The 19,888-nt window shown below is 40.6% G+C and overlaps 1 protein-coding gene across 1 annotated transcript in view; it reads left to right on the plus strand.

The window, feature by feature from the left end:
- Positions 1–19,888, plus strand: part of LOC122564269 (acidic amino acid decarboxylase GADL1-like) — a 68,867-nt gene that overhangs the window by 38,714 nt on the left and 10,265 nt on the right. The window contains exons 13-15 of the mRNA XM_043718944.1: positions 6,345–6,544; positions 9,500–9,551; positions 13,770–13,859. Coding sequence (XP_043574879.1) covers positions 6,345–6,544; positions 9,500–9,551; positions 13,770–13,859 — 342 coding nt within the window. The remainder of the gene's footprint in view (positions 1–6,344; positions 6,545–9,499; positions 9,552–13,769; positions 13,860–19,888) is intronic.

Here is a 19,888-nt window from a genome sequence, read left to right on the forward strand (position 1 = left end):
ATTTCATCCTTTATAATAGAGTCCAGCATCTTTCCCACCACTGAGGTCAGACTAACTGGTCTATAATTTCCTGCTTTCTCTCTCCCACCTTTCTTAAAAAGTGGTATGACATTAGCCACCCTCCAATCCTCAGGAACCGACCCCGAATCTATCGAACTCTGGAAAATAATCACCAACGCATTCACAATTTTCCGAGCCACCTCCTTCAGTACCCTGGGATGTAGACCATCAGGCCCCGGGGACTTATCAACCTTCAGACCAAGACCAAGAAGCTGTCAATTTCAGTTACAAGTAAACTCTTCTACTAATTGAACATTCATCATTTACTTTGTCACAATGCTATGAATTTGTACTTTAAGAATTGAAGACTGCACTTCAAAAATAATTATCAGGATAATGAATCTAAATTAGTTTGGGATGGATGTTGAATTGCTGGAATGGAATAATGGAAGTGATTGCAGGTGTCAGCAACATTTTCAATAGTTAACCTCTCATTGAAAATAAGAGTAGAATTAAAAGTCCAAGTGCTTAAAGAATAAATTAGCATCACAACACATTTCTGTTGAGTATCACACTCCACCCTATTTGCTAATTTACTGGAGCTATTATTCTGCAGATTTTCAAGCCACTTGCCCTTGAAAGACCATAAGAGCCAACTCTTTTGGGAAGAATGTAAGGGCTGTCATAATGAATTTTATATCATCAGTTACATTCTTATTCACTGTGCATTTCGAAGTATGGACCTAATACTCTTTTTTGTTAAATGGGCTGGGGAATCGCTTTCAACAGTTTGAGTCATAGTCAAAGAGTTATAGAGATGTACAGCACGAAACGTACCCATCGGTCCAACTCGTCCATGCTGACCAGATATCCCAACCCAATCCAGTCCCACCTGCCAGCGCATTGATAAATATATGGTATCTTATTAACATCCACCATAATGGAAATTCCACAGAACTATTGCCTGGGATATCCATCATAGCGGTCGTTTCTTCCCTGTGACGGAAATCCAAAGAGTGTAGCCAACTTCACCAATGTATTATCTGCAATATAGTTACTCATGCCAACTCCTTTCTGATTCCAGAGCAATTTGATAGACTATTGCTCCAGATCCAGTGTTCTGACTGACTATTGATCTCAATGAATCATCCTGTGCTATTCCACAGAGGACCATAGTGATATTCTCAAAATTAAAGAATCCAGAAGAGCATACAGGAATATTGCTTTGGGATTAAAACATAGTCCAGTCAAATTGTTGTCCTCATGTACAGCCAATTAGTATATGGTTAGACATAGCATGCTGTTTTTAATTTAGTCTTTCATGTCTGGATTACTACCATTCAATAGGTTTCGGCAACTTGCTTGAAACAGTTGCTTGAAAGGTACAAAATTGTTTTGATGAAAGTTGTGTGGATGAACTGGTATTTCTCGAGATTTTTTTGAAGGCAACTTCTGATTTTTGAGGGCTACCTTTTGGTTTTCAGGGACTCTTTCTCATTCTTACCCTCCTTTATTATGTGATATAGTCAGGTTGTAACTTTATCTTCTCTCGTTATGTGAAACTTCTCTTTTAGGGTTTGCATCTTTAGAGAGATAACACAAAAGATTATGTATATTATTAAATTGTTTAACTTGGAATTTATAAATAAGATGTTCTTGTTAATTATTACAAATATATTTTTCCATACTTAATTTCCAAAATGAAAATTCTAACTAACTGCCACAAAGTAACTTATTGGGAATGTGTCTAATCTTTGCAGTTCCTTTTAAAAATGGGTTACAATAATTTTTACTCTTTGGCAACATTTTGAGTTTGTCCCGCCCATTTCATTTTTCTCCCTTCTGTTTACAGTGAATGCTGACAAACATGGCAGGATACTGACTTCCAAAGCTCCCACTGTGCAACCGGAAATTCCCATTTTTTTTCTCCAATCTAATGCATCTTCTTGCTTGATAATCTGTGCTTTAATAAGATATAGATTGGAACACCTTACTGCACAAGCACCCTAGTCACGTTAAAGACACCTGCCACTTTTTAGATGTGGTTAACTCACTAACTGTACTCTCCCCACTCCTGATGGCATGCATTTTAGAATTAGAATGGAAACTAGATTTTATTGTCATGTGTGTTCCTGTACAGTGAGAAGTGTACAAAGTCACTATTCTCTGGTGTCATCTTGGTTACAAAATCAGGACTAAATAAAAATAGAAACATTTTTAAAAAGCACCGAAAAGTAAGAAGGTATCCAGATCTTAAAGTCTAAAGTCTTACCTAATGATGAATTATCAACATGCAGTGGGAACGAATGGCAAAAATAGTTCTAAAGATGGCAAATATCACTTTCTAAAGCTCTGAACTTGAAATAAATCAAATATATCTGAACCATAGAAGATTGAACTGTACAACATATGAATGGGCATTTCGGCTCATGATGTTGTACTAAACATGATGCCAAATTAAACTAATCCCTTCTGCCTGCCTTTGGTCCATATCCCTCCATGCCTTGCATATTGCATGTGCTTATCTAAAAGTCTCTTAAATGCCCCTAACATATCTGCCTCCAGAACCACTCCTGACAGTGCATTCCACACTCTTACCACTCTGTTTAAAAAAAACTTGCCCATCACATATTCTTTGAATATTCTCCCTGTCACCTTAAATGCATGCCCTCCAGTATTAAACATTTCAACTCTGGGAAAAAGATTCTGACCATCAACCCTATCTATGCATCCTACAATTTTATAGACTTCTCTCAAGTCTTCCCTCAGCCCCTGTTGCTCCAGAGAAAACAGCTTGAGTTTTTCTAGCTTCTCCTTATGGTTCATACATTCTAATCCAGACAGCGTCCTGGTTGACCACTTTATTTGATCTGATCTATCAAATTTAATACTTAAATGCGATTATGTTTAAAACTGGAATTGTATCCACCAGTAAATACTGGTGGAATGATCAACAGTAATGTTGATGAAATTCCACCACACTTCGCTGGCAATATACCAGATAGATGATAAATTGGCTGGGATTCAGTCTAACCCCAAATTGACCAGGTGGTCTTTTGAGGAAATATCCTTTATCTATCCTTTACAAAGGCATTCGAGGAAAGCATTCCAACAGTCAAAAACACTGAGGCAGAGGAGATTTTGGGTATCTCTTCATCCTGACTTTCTGATTTCTTCAGTTGGAAATTCCAGTTGTACACAATGTAACTGAAGACTTGCAGATTAAGCACCATTTGGTGAAACTTGAGAGAAGTTGTGGCAAAGGTAAAGGTGAGGATTATCTTTACACATTCGTCAAGCCATATTGTCGCAGAGATATCTGGGTTTTCTACATCTATGTGGAATAGTTACAAAAGTACCCAAGGTTCTCATTGACACCCAGAGAATTTACATTGATTGAATCTGTAATTCTCAGCCAATACTCTGTAAGAAGCTTTGCACTAAATATCTATACATGGGGCTTGCATAAATTAATTTGAACAAAACATTAAGTGATATTACTTAAAGGATCACTTATGATAAATACATTTCTGTAAAAAAAAAACATTTCTTTCTAAATTTGCCCCTGTAATTTACTTTCATCCATTAGTTTCTTGTGTCTTGCACCATTTTCTGACCGGATTAATGGATCTTTATTCATCTGGTAAATGTTCATCATATCCTGTGGTCTGCATTACAATTTCAGATTTCCCCTCCACCTTCTCATAAGCAAGGACCTAGCTGCTATACTATACTTTGCTCTTTGACATAATAAATCAGAAATTTGATGGATGGGTCATTTTGAAAAGAGGTGACTAATTTATGTACAAAATAACATTGGTAGTTTTTAATATTTATAACAGATTTTAGCAAATAGTTAAAATAGAGGAATGTGGTTTTCTTTCTATTGCATTTTGCAATGGACATTGAGAGTACACTAATATAGAAACAGACAGAGGTATGCTTGCTGTCCAAAAATTATAGCATCTTATGACACAGTCAGAGGACCAAACTGCCTTTGCCAGTTCTTTGGGGTGGATAACAATTAGTACCTGAGCCTCTTACTCTTTTTCCATGAGCCTACATTCTTTTTTCACTTTGATTATTTATCTGACTGTTCACATCTTGCTGCAAAATATTGTTTCCTTATTCATTCACTTTAATAATTGACTTTAATTAAGTCAATTCCCATTGTAACCAGAGGCTGAATTAAGGCAAGTTCTCCAATCAGTTTACATAACATACACAAAAAGGTTGTGGTAAAAATTCATTGGCATGATTGAAGTCAACATCACCATCATTGATTCACCAGGCAGTCTGTTGCTTGAACTATTCACCAGTGCCCTCCGTTTGATGTTGAAAATCTTCCTGACAGCCCTATTTTCAACAATGGCTATAGACCTGTTCCACAGAGAGTCAAAACTCAGAGCCCTAATGAATATCTCTGTAGATCAAAGTGTCAAAGTTATTTGAAAGCCAAGTTTAATTTGTGTGGATGCCCCACCATTTCTCCACCTTGTCAGCCTGTGTCTGTTCCTGTTGCCGCTGCTTCTTCCCCCCCCCTCTGGTGTTCTCAGTCCCAGCCTCTCCATCCAAAGCATGGGCCCAACTTGGGCACTGCAGCATCTGGCTTCAGATGAACATTGCTAACTAAGGCCCCCAACTACTTACTGCTAAATATTGCTTTAATCGTAATTGCTATTTTGAAAATAGTATCAAAGTTATTGTTTTTTTCACCTGGGTTTGGGAGCAACACGGAAGTGGAATCAGCCAGAATCTCTCCAATCATAAGTTCTCACTCCCCTGTTCTTGCTGATCTTTCAATCATAGATTTTGTCTCTTGAGCAACAGCAATAGGTAGAGGGGGAATCTGTGATTGGACAAGTAGTTCCTACCATACTCCCCGTATGGGCAAGTGGTGAGTAAAATGACTGACTTTCTCCCCTCTGCTCCCCCACTATTGATTTTACATGGGGTTTTGAGGGCACATTTGCCAAAGGCCTCCCTAAATTTGGATGAACAGAGATATCCTAAATAAAAGTAATCTTTGTTTCTGAATGGGAAAACGTAGCACAGGCATAGTCAAATAGAGATTGTCTTTAGGAATACATATTAATTATTTTTGTCAAATATTGATTTATGAAAACGAGATGGACTCTTCTGGCAATCGGAAGTCAATATGAAATTTGGTCTTCAGATGAAATGCAAGACAGCAATGTCCTTCAGTCCTACATTTAAATTATCTTTATATATATCCATGTGTCCATTGATAACAGACATTGCCTGTATGTGATTGTTATGCTATCAGGAACACTCCCTAAGCCACATGTTGAGAATTTGGCACAGGCACTTACCATTATAAATGTTAACGAGAACATTTTTTTATTGTATTGTTGACAGGAAGTGTGCATAAATGCACCATTTTCATTATTGTATTTGAATTGTATAAGAGGTACAATAATTGTAACATCTGATCCCAGGATTTATCTAAATTAATATATAAACTTTTCCATTTTATACCATGTGTTATAACACACACACACACACCAAATAACTTCCTATGCACACATCCAATACATAGTATGATCTGTTACATCAAGGTCGCCATTCTGATGATCATCTCTGGAACCATCACTCTGAGACTCGTCAGCACTGGTAAAATAAAATGTTCCTGCTTTTTCCCTATCTAGCGCCCACTAGCTCACACAGGGAATGCATTAATGCAGAATAAGAGTCTGTTTACACTTTGCCTAATAGTGTAACTATTAAGCACTAAATTAAGCTTTGCACCAGAGTTGTATGCTTTCTTTGATGTTTTCCCCAGTATCCATATCTCCCTAGCTGACATTGTCATTTGGTTTTAGGAGGAACTTTGTTGGATAGAGTTGAATATGGAATTGAGATTGCTCCATTTAATTTCCCAAAGGAACTTCACACTCAGCAGGAGGAAGAGGCTTTCATCCTATTGGATTTTATTTGAACTTTATTTTTTCTTTATTCTTTCAAGTGATGTGGGCTTCACTGGCAAGGCCAGTATTTGTTGCACATCCCTATTTGCTGTTGGACGAAGTGGCTTGCTAGGCCATTTCAGAGAGTTTTTGAGAGTGAACCACATTACTGTGGATCTGGAGTCACATGAGCCAAGCCAGGTAAAGGCTTCTAGTAAGGGAATTAGTAAATCAGCTGGATTTCAACAATAGGTTGGTGATTTTGTGGCATCATTACTGAGACTACTTTTGTGTTGAGTATCATGAGCAACCAAAAATCTCTTGTACTAGTGAAAAGCTTTGAGTATTTACAAGAGTATTCAGATTTTCAATAATCACATCAATATTTCATATATTTATTAATCTTTGTCTTCTCAGGGTTTAATCGACAGATGCCACTGTGGACAGGCTGGGTACCTCTTCCAGCAGGATAAGTTCTACAATGTTGATTATGATAAAGGTGACAAGTCGATTCAGTGCAGCCGGAGGGCTGATGCTTTCAAATTCTGGTTGACATGGAAGGCTGTTGGATCAAGTGGACTGGAGGAGAGAGTCAACCGGGCTTTTGCATCTGCCAGGTAAGACACTAACCAGGAGTAGTTGAACCTTCAAAGTGACATGTTTGACTGAAAGTGAATAACATTGCAGAATCGTGTACATTCTGTGCCTGGACTGTATTGGCCCATGGTGACTGTGGCAACTTAGTTTAGACATGGGGTGTATTGGAGTGAGGGGTACATAAGCTGAGCCCAGTACAATCTAGTTCTGCACTCGTAATTGCACTGAGTGTATCTATTGAATCTATTCATAAATAAATGAACTAAAATCTAATGCATATAGGTTGACACCTCCTCTTAGATTAGTTAATGCAGGAGGAGGTCAGTTAGCTTATTGTATTTTTTACAGTTCTTTCAAAGAACGAATATAATTAGTTGAACTTCCCCGATCTTCTGCAATATCTTGAAAATCTTTTACTTTTCAAGTATTTAACCAATTCCCTTTAGAAAATCATTATTGAATGTTCTACCTCCCTTCATTTAAGACGGATGTTCTGGAAATCTCAACTCGCATTCAGTAAAACTCTAGTGACTAATGTCAACCACAAGCCTTTACGGTTGATCTGTTTAGTGATTAGTTTCTAGGAGTTGATGTTACGTACGAACGACCAATCTTATTCTACTTATTCTCAAAACTTAACCTGGCAAGTCATTTTCCAGTTATAATTGAGATATCTTTTTGGTAATTATTCCATGTAATTAGCACACTTACTTTGTGAAGAATTTACAGCACATAAATAGACCATTTGACTGAATCTCTTATGATCATAACTTCTTTAAAGATACATTCTCAATGCACTGGCCCCTAGGCCAATTACAGGGTGACTTGGGCGAATATATGGATGAGGCAGCTCCCTCCCAATCTCTGAAAAGTTGATTGTTCAGAAAGGAAAGTAAATAGTTAACTACAATCAGAATAACTTTCAATAGAATTGAGCCAAACTGTTGGAAATGAATTAGTCAACAGATCCTTTCAACCTGTCCCATGCAGGTGAAATACCTATGCACCATGATAGAGAGACTTCCTACTCACATGCAATATCTTGTGAGAAAATCCGATAAATACCCAAGCCAATTATGAGGACAACATTGCTAATTCCTCATCATAGTATTTGAGCTATAGGGAGAGGCTGAACAGGCTGGGTCTGTTTTCCCTGGAGTCTCGGAGGCTGAGGGGTGACCTTATAGAGCTTTACAAAATTATGAGGGGCATGGATAGTGTAAATAGGCAAAGTCTTTTCCCTGGGGTTGGGGAGTCCAGAACTAGAGGGCAAAGGTTTAGGGTGAGAGGGGAAAGATATAAAAGAGACCTCAGGGGCAACGTTTTTACACAGAGGATGGTACGTGTATGGAATGTGCTGCCAGAGGAAGTGGTGATGCTGATACAAATGCAACATTTAAGAGGCATTTGAATGGGTATATGAATAGGAAGGGTTTGGAGGGATATGGGCCGGGTGCTGGCAGGTGGGACTAGATTGGGTTGGGATATCTGGTCGGCATGGACAGGTTGGACCGAAGGACCATGCAGTACATCTCTATGACTCTATATCATTCAAGATCATATATGTTCTATCACTCTGATAAGAATGAAGGTGAAATAATTATCTAGTATTTCTTCCATTTATTGTTGCCAGTAGTATAATACAATCTATTCCCTATTGGTCCTATTCCTGGGAATTTTTGATTGATGAAGTCTTAAATCATGGTTGCAAATCTAGTTCATGATAAATGACAGTAGGACATACTCTTGACAAGTGGTAGTTGTGAGCAATGACAGAACTCGCAGTTCAGATACCAACAGGAACAGGTTTTGATTTTATCAGCATTGACTAAAGCCTTGGAAGTAGTGGAGGAAGCTTATCGTTTGATTTCAAGTGGTGTAGATAAGGTATCCATTTCACATTGGCATGGGCACGATAACTAACCTAGTGGTACATACTTCACCTTTGAACTGAGGAAAACTGTGGATTCAAGCCTCCACTAACCTCACTAACCTCCAGAATCTTGTACATAAAAGACCCATAGTTCACTCTGGTGTTCACTGGGTGTTGCACTGTTGGAATGCTGTCCTTTGGATAAATTGCCTGCCCTCCCTGATGGATCTAAAAGATTACAACGCTCTATTTCAAAGAAGAACAGGGAGATCTCCTTGATGTCCGGACTTGACCAACACCTAAACAGCTATAAAGAACAGATAATAGATTTTGTGACATTCATGTTGTGCATAAATTGTACTGACATTACAGCAATGACTACATTTTGAGAATGAACTTAGTGATGTCCTGTGGCTGTGAATGAGTTATATAACAACCAGTTCTTTAAATTTTAATAACAGGTTAGTTTTTCTCACAACTAGTCATTGTGATATGTGATAGTTGGATGCCATCCTCCTGCTTCAGACTAGGTTTGGCAGATCCTTGCTGCAACAGTAAAGTTCTTACTGCTGTTCTGGTAGCTGTAGTAATTTGTTCATATTGCTTCCAGGACAGTTTAAAAGCACCCTGCAAGACACTATTCCATAGGTTGATACAGAAGTAAATTATTTGTTTTATTCATTCATTAAATGTTGGTCTGATCATTCACATTCTATGTGCATCCCTAATGTCCTGGGAAAGATGGTAGTGAGACACCGCATTGAACTACCACATTTCTAGGAACTTAGGGATACTGACCATATTGTTAGGAAGGAATTTCCAAGTTCTTGACCTAGAAATGGTAAAGGAGCAGCAATTATTGTTCCAACTCAGGATGTGTCTTGCCAACTTGGAAAAGAACAGACAGACTGCCTGGACTTCTTGTAAAGCCTTGCCCAGTGAATTTATGATGATTCATTGATTATTCTAATCAGAAGCAGAATTAGATTCTTCTTTTCAACTTTACTGCAATGGACAGTTTTAGACAGTTTTGCAAGTGGAAATATGTTGATGATTATAAAGAAATCTCCCTCATCAAAGCAGTATTTGATTCTAATTGTAGATATTTGGCTGCTGAAATTAAGAAGAGGAAAGAATTCCGACTGCTTATGGAGGTAAGCATTTTATGCAAATCTTTTTCAATCCCTGTAAGATGAATAGTTTGTTCCTATATTTAGGAAGTAATTAAATTACAAGTTCTAATCTTAAACAGAGACAATAACCACAAAACAGATACTAAGATTACTAGTATTCATTGAATTTTGTTTTAGCATCACCTGTTCTAGGGCAATTAGGAATGATCAATGACTGCTGACCTCACCAGGCCCACTCACATCTTACAGAATAATTTAAAAATATAAATCTTTGAATAACAATAAGTAAATGCTGTAACTTGTACTGAGAATTGAGTACACAGAATGCCCTGGGAGGTCTCTCAAATTGATTCTTCTTCCTGCTGTCTCTCCAGCTGATAAAACATGCAGACATTTCTGTGCAAACTTTTAAGGTTCTGTTTTCCTATTTTTGACTATCCCAAAAGAAATCTCTCTGTCAACACTATTTTTTGTTCTGTTTCCAAAGTCATAACCTTAGATTTACTTTGAATATGTAACAGTGTACTGTGAGTCTCACCTAGGAATGGAACCATAATCTGACCTACCAGGAATGTGTTGAAAATGTGTTGCTGGAAAAGCGCAGCAGGTCAGGCAGCATTGAAGGAACAGGAGAATCGACATTTCGGGCATAAGCAATTCTTCAGGAATTCCTGAAGAAGGGCTTATGCCCGACATGTCGATTCTCCTGTTCCTTGGATGCTGCCTGACCTGCTGCGCTTTTCCAGCAACACATTTTCAGCTCTGATCTCCAGCATCTGCAGTCCTCACTTTCTCTTACCAGGAATGTGTGACAATACCTGGTAACTGTATTGAATATAATGATATCATACAGCAATTATCACAAAATTACTACAGTGTGGAAGCAGGCTATTTGGCCCATCGAGTTCACACTGACTCTCTGAAGAGCATCCCACCTAGACCCATCCCCCTACCCTGTAACCCTATACTCCACATGGCTAACCCAACTAACCTGCACATCTATGAGCAATTTAGCATGGCCAATCCACCTAACCTGAACATTCTTAGACTGTGGGAGGAAACCAGAGCCTCTGGAAGAAACCCAAGCAGACACTGGGAGAGTGTGTAAACTCCACACAGACAGTTGCCCAAGGATAGAATTGAACGCAGGTCCCTGGCGCTGTGAGGCAGAATGCTAACCACTGAGACATTATGTTGCTAATATAAATGATAGTATGTGATAATATAACATATAAGGAAGAAAGACAACATTATTAAGAGGAAAGAAAGCACTTTGTGTATATCAGAAGAAAAGAAGGAATGCAGCCTTATTATAACATAAACGTTAACCCAAATTGGTCTATGATCCAAACGTAACTCAAAATTAATCTGTCAATGACAAGTCTCCAAAATGATAACACAACACTTGGCATATACATTACCCAAGTCTCCAAACAGCTTTACATGAGATGAAGCTCAGGTCAGTCTCTCTGCAGTGGGTAACTGTTCACCACTTAAAACAGCAGTGAATATTGGAAGCATTGTGCCTTTAATCTAAATTTATGACACCATGTCAGCCTTTCAATGCTTCTGTTCTCAAAGCAAAATGTCTCAACAAAACATGAACCTTATCTCTCTCAGATGTAGCCAAACCCGCGGGGTTTGCAGAATACTGGTTGTGTACCAGCATTGTTATGTCTCTCACACTGTCCATCAATTCACCTCTTTCTCAGTTACCACCCACATAGGGCTACTCATTGTCCCATCATTTTGTTCAAGAGGTATCAAAGTCAATATAGTAAAGACACTTCCTTTTTTAAAACAATATATAAGCAACTTCGGTAAAAATAATACAAAGAGAAAATGCTCTTCAGTCAGAACAACAGGTGAGGTAGATCTTCCTGGTTACGTGGCCAAATTCTATGGTTCGAAATATTGCTATTTCTTAAACAATTGATTTATTTTCTTAAGCAAAGGAATCATAGGTTTAAATCAATGTTTTCAAGATAGGGATTCTGTAGATTAAAACAAAGGATTGTGGATGCTGGAGATCTGAAACAAAACCAGAAATAGCTGGCGAAACTCAGTAAGTCTAGCAGCATCAGAGGTAAGAAAACAGAATTAGCATTTCCAGTCCAGGGACCCTTCATCACTGATTGCAGCTAGGTAAAACTGGTACTTATGCTGAAGATGAGGTTGGATGGGAAATGGGAGGAGATGGGGTCCTGCAGTGAAGAGTTCTCTGGGATTCAGCAATGAGCTCAATAACGTTTAGAGCTCTAGTCCATTCTTCTATGTTTTTATACCCACTTCACATCCAGTCCTGTTGTGACATGGGTTGCTTTCAGCACAGCCAACCTACTTTCACCCACTTCCAGACTTATTATCACATTACATGGTTTGCTGAAAGTTAGGGAAGTAGATTTAGGACTGAATTGAGAAGGAACTTCTTCACCCAGAGGGTGTGAATCCTTGGAATTCCATGCCCAGTGAGGTAGCTGAGTCTTCCTCATTGAATGTTTCTAAAGCTAAGATCCTTTGAATAGTAAAGGAATTAAGGCTTATGGTGAGAGGGTGGGTAAGTGGAGCTGAGGCCACAAAAAGATCAGCCATGATCTTATTGAATGGTGGAGCAGGCTCGAAGGGCCAGATGGCCTACTCCTGCTCCTATTTTTTTTATGATCTTATATTGTTTCAGCACATACTTTCCATATTCTCTACTGTCCTCAACACTCATTATGACTTACACAGCTTCCCTTCTTCCTGGTGTGCCATCCACAATCCTGTCATTTACCCATCCCTTTCATATCTGCCCCTCTTTGGGCTCCATCTCCACCTATCTGTTTACCTTTCCTCCCCTGTCTTCAGCATAGATACCAGTTTTCCCCAGACTCGAAATGTCAACTCTGTTTTCTTCCCACAGATGCTGCCACACCTGCTGAGTTTTGCCAGCAATTTCTGTTTTGTTGGGAATTCTGTTTGCTTAAGGTTTACTTATAGATCAAAATTAAACAGAAATGAGATATAAAAGTAAAATCAGTGATTTCACCAGATGGCCTCCTTCTTAAAAGACCACATTTCCCCATCACCACTCCCTTACCACCTGACGCCTGGAGGTAAAAACACCTCATCTTCCGTCTCAGAACCCTCCAAACACGTGGCATCAATTTGAATTTCACCAGTTTCCCTATTTCCCTCCCCCCACCTTACCCCAGTTCAACCTTCCAACTTGCCTGCCTTCATGACCTGTCTACCTGTTCATCTTCCTTCCCACCTATCCGCTCCACCCTCCTCTCTGACCTATCACCATCACCCCCACCCCCATCTACCTATTGCACTCTCAGCTACCTTCCTCCCAGCCCCACCTCCCTCCCATTTATCTTTCAGCCCCCTTGGCTCACAGCCTCATTCCCAGTGAAGGGCTTTTGCCTGAAACTTCGATTGTCCTGCTCCTCGGATGCTGCCTGACCTGCTGTGTTTTTCCAGCACCACACTCTCGCCTCTAATCTCCAGCATCTGCAGTTCTCACTTTTACCGAGAAATATTTCAGCCCACCCATTCCTTGCCTCTATTTTCGCATTATTCTAGTCTTCTTTCATGCTTTCTGACAGTGGTTCAGTGGTTAGTACTGCTGCGTCAAAGTGCAGATTCTATATGCATAAACTTTGATTCTCTCTTGGTTCATTAGCTTACTCAGTAGAGCTGCATTTAAAGAGAAGTCAGTTGTCTCAACTGCTCCTTGTTATGAATCCTTCAGAAATTGGACATCGATATGATCAACTTTGGGAGAAAAGTCATTTGCGGATATTAAAGAAAATGGTGTTTTCATTTGACCACATTCTTGTGTATTGGTCACCAAAATATTAGATCTATGAAAAAAAGCTAACTTGCTGGAATAGGCAATATATACTGAAACATCTAGGAATATGCCAAACAACATGGCTACCAAACAAAATAGCAACTTGAAAGTGACTGTCTATTATACAGCATGTCCAATTTTCCTTCCTCTGACTGTATAATGGGCAGCGAAACCATTTTATACTATTGTCAACCAAAGTTAAAATGCCCTCTGAAAAAGTCAAAGAAATAACCTTGCCTCTTCATCGACTGTCACAGAAAAGTAACCTAGTCTGAAATTTCAAAGCTGAATGTTTTTCTTTCAAGATGGTTCTGAAACCGCAAGTATCATGTGCCCAATTATTAGTGGATTCATTGTGACATGCAACTAATAATTCTGTCCACACCTTCTTGTGTCCCTAGCCGGAGTACACAAATGTCTGCTTTTGGTACATCCCACTCAGCCTTAGGAATGTGCCCGAGGATCAGGATTTCTGGAAGAAGCTTCACTTGGTGAGTACCTATGTACTGAAAGATGTGTGTTGTACTTAGTGATACTTAAAGCTTCTTTTTATATATTTTCAATCCTATCATCCGAGGTTGCTATCTCACATGAGACTGAACAGTTAAGGGGCTGGTTGTATCAGAATATTTGATTAGCAAAGCTGATGTTTGGTTTGTTTGCACAAAGAGGGATATATATTAAATCAGTTCAGAACTTGTTGAGAATTGATGGCATGTAACATTGTCATGGTGCGATGGTAATTGAGAATGTGACTTTTGGTAAAGGACTATTTTTTGCACAGGGAGAATCAGGATAATCCACTGGGTCAAGATTAGAGTGGTGCTGGAAAAGCACAGCAGGTCAGGCAGCATTAAAGGAGCAGGAAAAATCGATGTTTCGGGCAAAAGCTCTTCAGGAGTTTTCCTGCTCCTCGGATGCTGCCTGACCTGCTGACCTTTTCCAGCACCACTCTAACCTTGACTCTGATCTCCAGTATCTGCAGTATCCACTTCCACCTGTAATCTACTGGGGCCAATTTGGACATTGGGTGATAGTGTGAATCAGATCAGCTTCCTGTTATACAACTTCTGTTTTTCATTTCGGTTGACGTGGATGGGAATCATAGAAACAGACCCTTCAGTCCAACTTGTCCATGCCAACCAGATATCCTAAATTCATCTAGTCCCATTTGCTAGCATTTGGCCATTTCCCTCTAAAACCTTCACATTCGTTTACCCTTCCAGATGCCTTTGAAAAAGTGAAAATTAATCTAGATATATGATGTGTACTGAGCAAATATTGTGCACTTTACACAACCACCCCAAATCAAAATTATCTGTTTTCTTTTGAGTGCTTTCTATTGTTTTTCCTTTGTTGGGAGTTTAACTACTCGGATCTTCCCAATTTGTCGTCTGCTCCTGTCATTGTAGCCAATAGTGATCAAAAATGAAAGCAGCTAAACATGGATTAAACTTAGCATTTCCCATCTTCCAAGAATCTTCAGTCTCCAGGTTATGAGCAATACTGATGAAAAAAGATCATGAAATTGTATTACTTTTATCGTTAATCTTTTGGAACACTTTTGCTTCTTGAAATAATTGGAGATAGTGGAGGAAAAGGACTGACTGAGTGGAATTGTTGGAGACAGGTTGCTATTGATGTAACCTCCAAGAATACCTCCAGCCAGAGATGCTGATGAGATAAGGCACTAAGTTGGCCACAGCTGGCAATATAATCAATAAAACAGCATGATGCATACAGACAGCTAGACTTTTACCAGCATTCTAAGGATGGGCTGGGAGGAGGGTGACCATACAATGACCATACAAGGTGGTAGTTGGCAAGGGGGCAGAGCAGTAGTGTGGTGAGAGAATGGAGAGACTGCCAGTCACCTTCCTGCCACCATATTAGTAGCATGGAGGACTAATGGCTCTCTGACTCAGAGCCTAACCAAGTCAATGAAGATTCACTTGTCACTTCAGCTGGCATTATATTAGTGGAGTGTAGGTCTTCTGCTGTGCATGGGGACTGCCTGGCCTATGGGTAGGCTCAGGCTGGGCACTGTTCAAACCTGGCATTGTGTATCTGCAGATAGCCCTTCTGGCAGCAATGGCTGTGATTCCAGGCCTAGCAGGAAGAGAGACTGGACGGGTTAGCACCATGTTTACCGGAATTCAGATATAATGAAGAGAGATTTTATAGAAACCTCTAAAATTCTAACAGTACTAGACAAGGTAAATGTAGGAAGAATGTTCCCAATGACGAGGGGTAGTTCAGAACTAGGGGTCACTGTCTAAGGATACAGGGTGGACTATTTAAGACTGAGAGTACGAGAATGTCTTCACCCAGAGAGTTGTGAGCCAGGGGAAAACACTTTGCCATAGAAAATGGTTAACAACAAAACACTGTATGTTTTCATGAAGGAATTAGATAATATAGTTCTTAATGCTAAAGGACTCAAAGAAAGTGGGAACAGAGTACCGAGTGGGGTGATCAGACATGACCATGTTGAATGAAGGAGCAAGCTCGAAGGGCTGAATGGCCTATTGCTGCTCCTACTTTCAATGTTTCTATGTATCTGCAGCTACATAACTGCTGACCTCCTGAATACCCATCTTCTAACCGGCCCCTATTTCTGATGCCAGTCTCACCTGTCTGGTCACACCAGAACCCCACTCTTTTTGTGAGGATGTGGTCCATTGCTGCATCTTCGCAGCTGGGTGCAGTCCCCGCAATGGCCTATGGTGGCAGAGTTGGGACTGCTAAGTTGCTGGACCTTAATTGACTGACAGCTTTTGGAGATGAACCCTTCCATTAAAGGGGCACCGGTTAGTTGTTGGATGTGACAACAGTACAGAAGGCTGTCATAAACTGCTGAGCTAATGTTGCTTACTTCCCCACCCTGCTGACTTTCTGTATGGTGGTTCAAAGCTCAAGTTGCCTTGAATAAATTCAAAGCCTTTTGTGCTCACCCTATATGCAAGCATTTGCCACCATCTCTGTCACATGAGCCATTAGCCTCTCTTTCCAATTGATATACAATTTGAATTAAGGTTCAAATTGTAGATAAATATATTTAAATGAAGAAAGACTGTGGAACATGTTAGTACAGAGGGAGCTAGGTGTCCTGGTGCATGAGTAATATGGAGCTATGCATGTTCACCAAGTGTTTGGGATCGCAAATAAAATGTTATAATTTATTGCAAGAGGAATGGAATATAAATGTTGGAAAGTTTTTCTGCTGTTGTCCTGGGTGTTGTTGAGATCCCATTTGTAGTTGTTTTGGTCTCCTTATTTAGAAAAAAAGATACAATAGCTTTAGAAGTAATTTGGAGAAAGTTCACTCTGCTTATTCCTGGTATGAAGGGATTACTTAATGAAGAGAGAGCCTTACTCCTTTCAAACTTAGAAGAAAGTGTGATCTTATCAAAACCTATAAGATCTTAAAGGAACTCGATACCATGGAAATCAGGATGACGTTTCCTTGTGTTGAGGATATTAAAACTAGGGGAAATAATTTAAGATTAAGTTGTTTACATTTTGAGGAAAAGTGTTTTTTCCATGGAGGATTGGGGAGGGTGGGTCTTTAAATTTGTTCAGGCCTTTGGTAGGTAAAGGAGTCTCGGGTTATGGGATGCAGATAGGAAAGTGGAACTGACACCACAAGCAGCTAAGCCATGATCTTATTTAAAGGTAGAGTAGCTTGATGGGCCAGACAGCCCACACCAGCTTCTGTCTTATGTTCCTAAAGGTCCTCAATAAAATAAATTGAGGCCAGCAAATCCATAGCTCTATTACATTTATAAAGACATGCAGAACTTATGACAAATTCAGACTTAGGCTCACTATGACCTTTACTATAAATCTTAGCTCAAGTTGATCTCCCAGCATTTTAGCACTTTGCATTTTTATCGATTAGACCCTGGAGTGTGACCAATGATTTTCACATGACCCCTTTCCAGTTTACTTTGCCTCTTGTTATTTATTTGAACTAGACCTGCTGATGTCAATTCAGCACCTACTAATAGAATTAGACCTGTTAGAGACCATCAGCAGCTTGTGGGATCCTCTGATGCCAATAGTACTGTTGATTCAGGTTATTAGATGAACAGTGGTGTCCTGTGACGGAGTACAATGTATTCACTTTCAGCTGCACTCCACTAACTGAATTCATGGCACGGTAACCAATGGATATTTTTAACAAAGTTCAGCCAATTCATTTGTAATAAATAGAACTGACGAACTATAGCAAATGAATTGTTCTCCTTTTCTGTGTTTCTCTGGTTCTCTCATTAACTGCAGAGTAAATATTTCTTTCTGTGTCATTTTCAGAGAAAAAGTGTTTACTTATCATCACTTGTTGACTCGTAACTCACTACTTATGGTTGTCAATGAAAAGTCCTTTTCTTCAGAAGTGTTCAGTTATTCTTGGCTCATTTGGTCATACGCTTGTCTGATTTAGAAGTTTAGGGGTTAAAGGCACACTCAGACCGAAATGCCCATTGGCAGAAAATCACAGGTGGGTAGACAGCTTGCAGTGAAATGTTAGCATTGAATTATCAGGCCAAGAGCAAGCCTACCGTCAGCCATAATGATTAGATTACTTACAGTCAGGAAAAAGGCCCTTTGGCCCTACAAGTCCACACCGACCCCACCGAAGCGCAACCCACCCAGACCCCTTCACCTAACACTATGGGCAATTTAGCATGAGCTGAAAATGTGTTGTTGGAAAAGCGTAGCAGGTCTGGCAGCATCCAAGGAGCAGGACGTTTCGGGCATGAGCCCTTCTTCAGAATTGAGGAAAGTGTGTCCAGCAGGCTAAGATAAAAGGTAGGGAGGAGGGACTTGGGGGAGGGGCGTTGGAAATGCGATAGGTGGAAGGAGGTCAAGGTGAGGGTGATAGGCCGGAGTGGGGGTGGGGACGGAGAGGTCAGGAAGAAGATTGCAGGTTAGGAAGGCGGTGCTGAGTTCGAGGGATTTGACTGAGACAAGGTGGGGGGAGGGGAAATGAGGAAACTGGAGAAATCTGAGTTCATCCCTTGTGGTTGGAGGGTTCCCAGGCAGAAGATGAGGCGCTCTTCCTCCAACTGCCATGTTGCCATGGTCTGGCAATGAAGGAGTCCAAGGACCTGCATGTCCTTGGTGGAGTGGGAGGGGGAGTTAAAGTGTTGGGCTACGGGGTGGTTGGGTTGATTGGTCCGGGTGTCCCAGAGGTGTTCTCAAGTAGGCGGCCTGTCTCCCCAATATAGAGAAGAACACACATCAGATTCAACTGAAACAATAGATGACATGTGTGGAAGTACAGGTAAATTTCCTTTGGGGCTTTGGATGGAGGTGAGGGGGTCCTTTGAGGTGAGAGATATGAGCGCAGGTTTTGCACTGCTTGCGGTGGCAGGGGAAGGTGCCCGGAAGGAAAGATGGTTTGGTGAGGGGCGTAGGCTGGTACCTTATCTCAGTCCCACCTTCCAGCTTGGCACTACCCTCTTGAATGGTCCTACCTGTCCATCTTCCTTCCCACCTCTCTGCTCCCCCCTCCTCTCTGACCTATCACTTTCACCCCCACCTTCATCTACCTATCACATTCCCAGTTACCTTCCCCTGAGCCCCATCCCCCTCCCATTTATCTCTCAGCCCCCGTGGCCCTCAAGCCACATTCCTGATGAAGGGTTTATGCCTGACAGGTTGACTGTCCTGTTCCTCAGATGCTGCGTGACAGATTTTGAAAGGTTCTGGTTTATGATAATAAGTGTGATTTTCATGTAAGAATTATTTTGTGGTTGCGTCTTCATTCCTACCATTGCAAATTCATTTCTATTAATTGCTCATCTAATCTGACTGGTTTAATATCTTATTGGTTTTATGTCCTGAAGGCTAAGCAATATTAATATATTCTAAGCTCTTTAAACAGATCTATGCAAAAATATAATTGGAAATACAACTGGATATTTTCTAAATACATTGCTCGTTATGCTGCAGCACATTCCGATGTGGCCTCTTCTATATTGGGGAGACAGGCTGCCTACTTGCGGAACGTTTCAGAGAACACCTCTGGGACACCCGGATCAACCAACCCAACCACTCCGTGGCTCAAACTTCAACTCCCCCTCCCACTCCACCAAGGACATGCAGGTCCTTGGACTCCTCCTTCGCCAGACCATTGCAACACGACGGTTCGAGGAAGAGCGCCTCATCTTCCGCCTAGGAACCCTCCAACCACAAGGGATAAGGGATGAACTCAGATTTCTCCAGTTTCCTCATTTCCCCTCCCCCACTTTGTCTCAGTCAAATCGCTCGAACTCAACACCGCCTTCCTAACCTGCAATCTTCTTCCTGACCTCTCCGGGGTCAGGGAGAATGTGCAAACTCCACACAGTCAGTCGCCTGAGGCGGGAATTGAACCCGGGTCTCTGGCACTGTGAGGCAACCGGGCTAAATTGGTGCAAAGTAAGACTTGCAACCCTCCGCCCTCCACCCCCACCCACTCAATCACCCACCCACCCACCCAATCAACTCACCGCTCACACTCACGCATGTCTGG

Source organism: Chiloscyllium plagiosum, chromosome 29, assembly GCF_004010195.1.
Source record: "Chiloscyllium plagiosum isolate BGI_BamShark_2017 chromosome 29, ASM401019v2, whole genome shotgun sequence".
NCBI lineage: Eukaryota > Metazoa > Chordata > Chondrichthyes > Orectolobiformes > Hemiscylliidae > Chiloscyllium > Chiloscyllium plagiosum.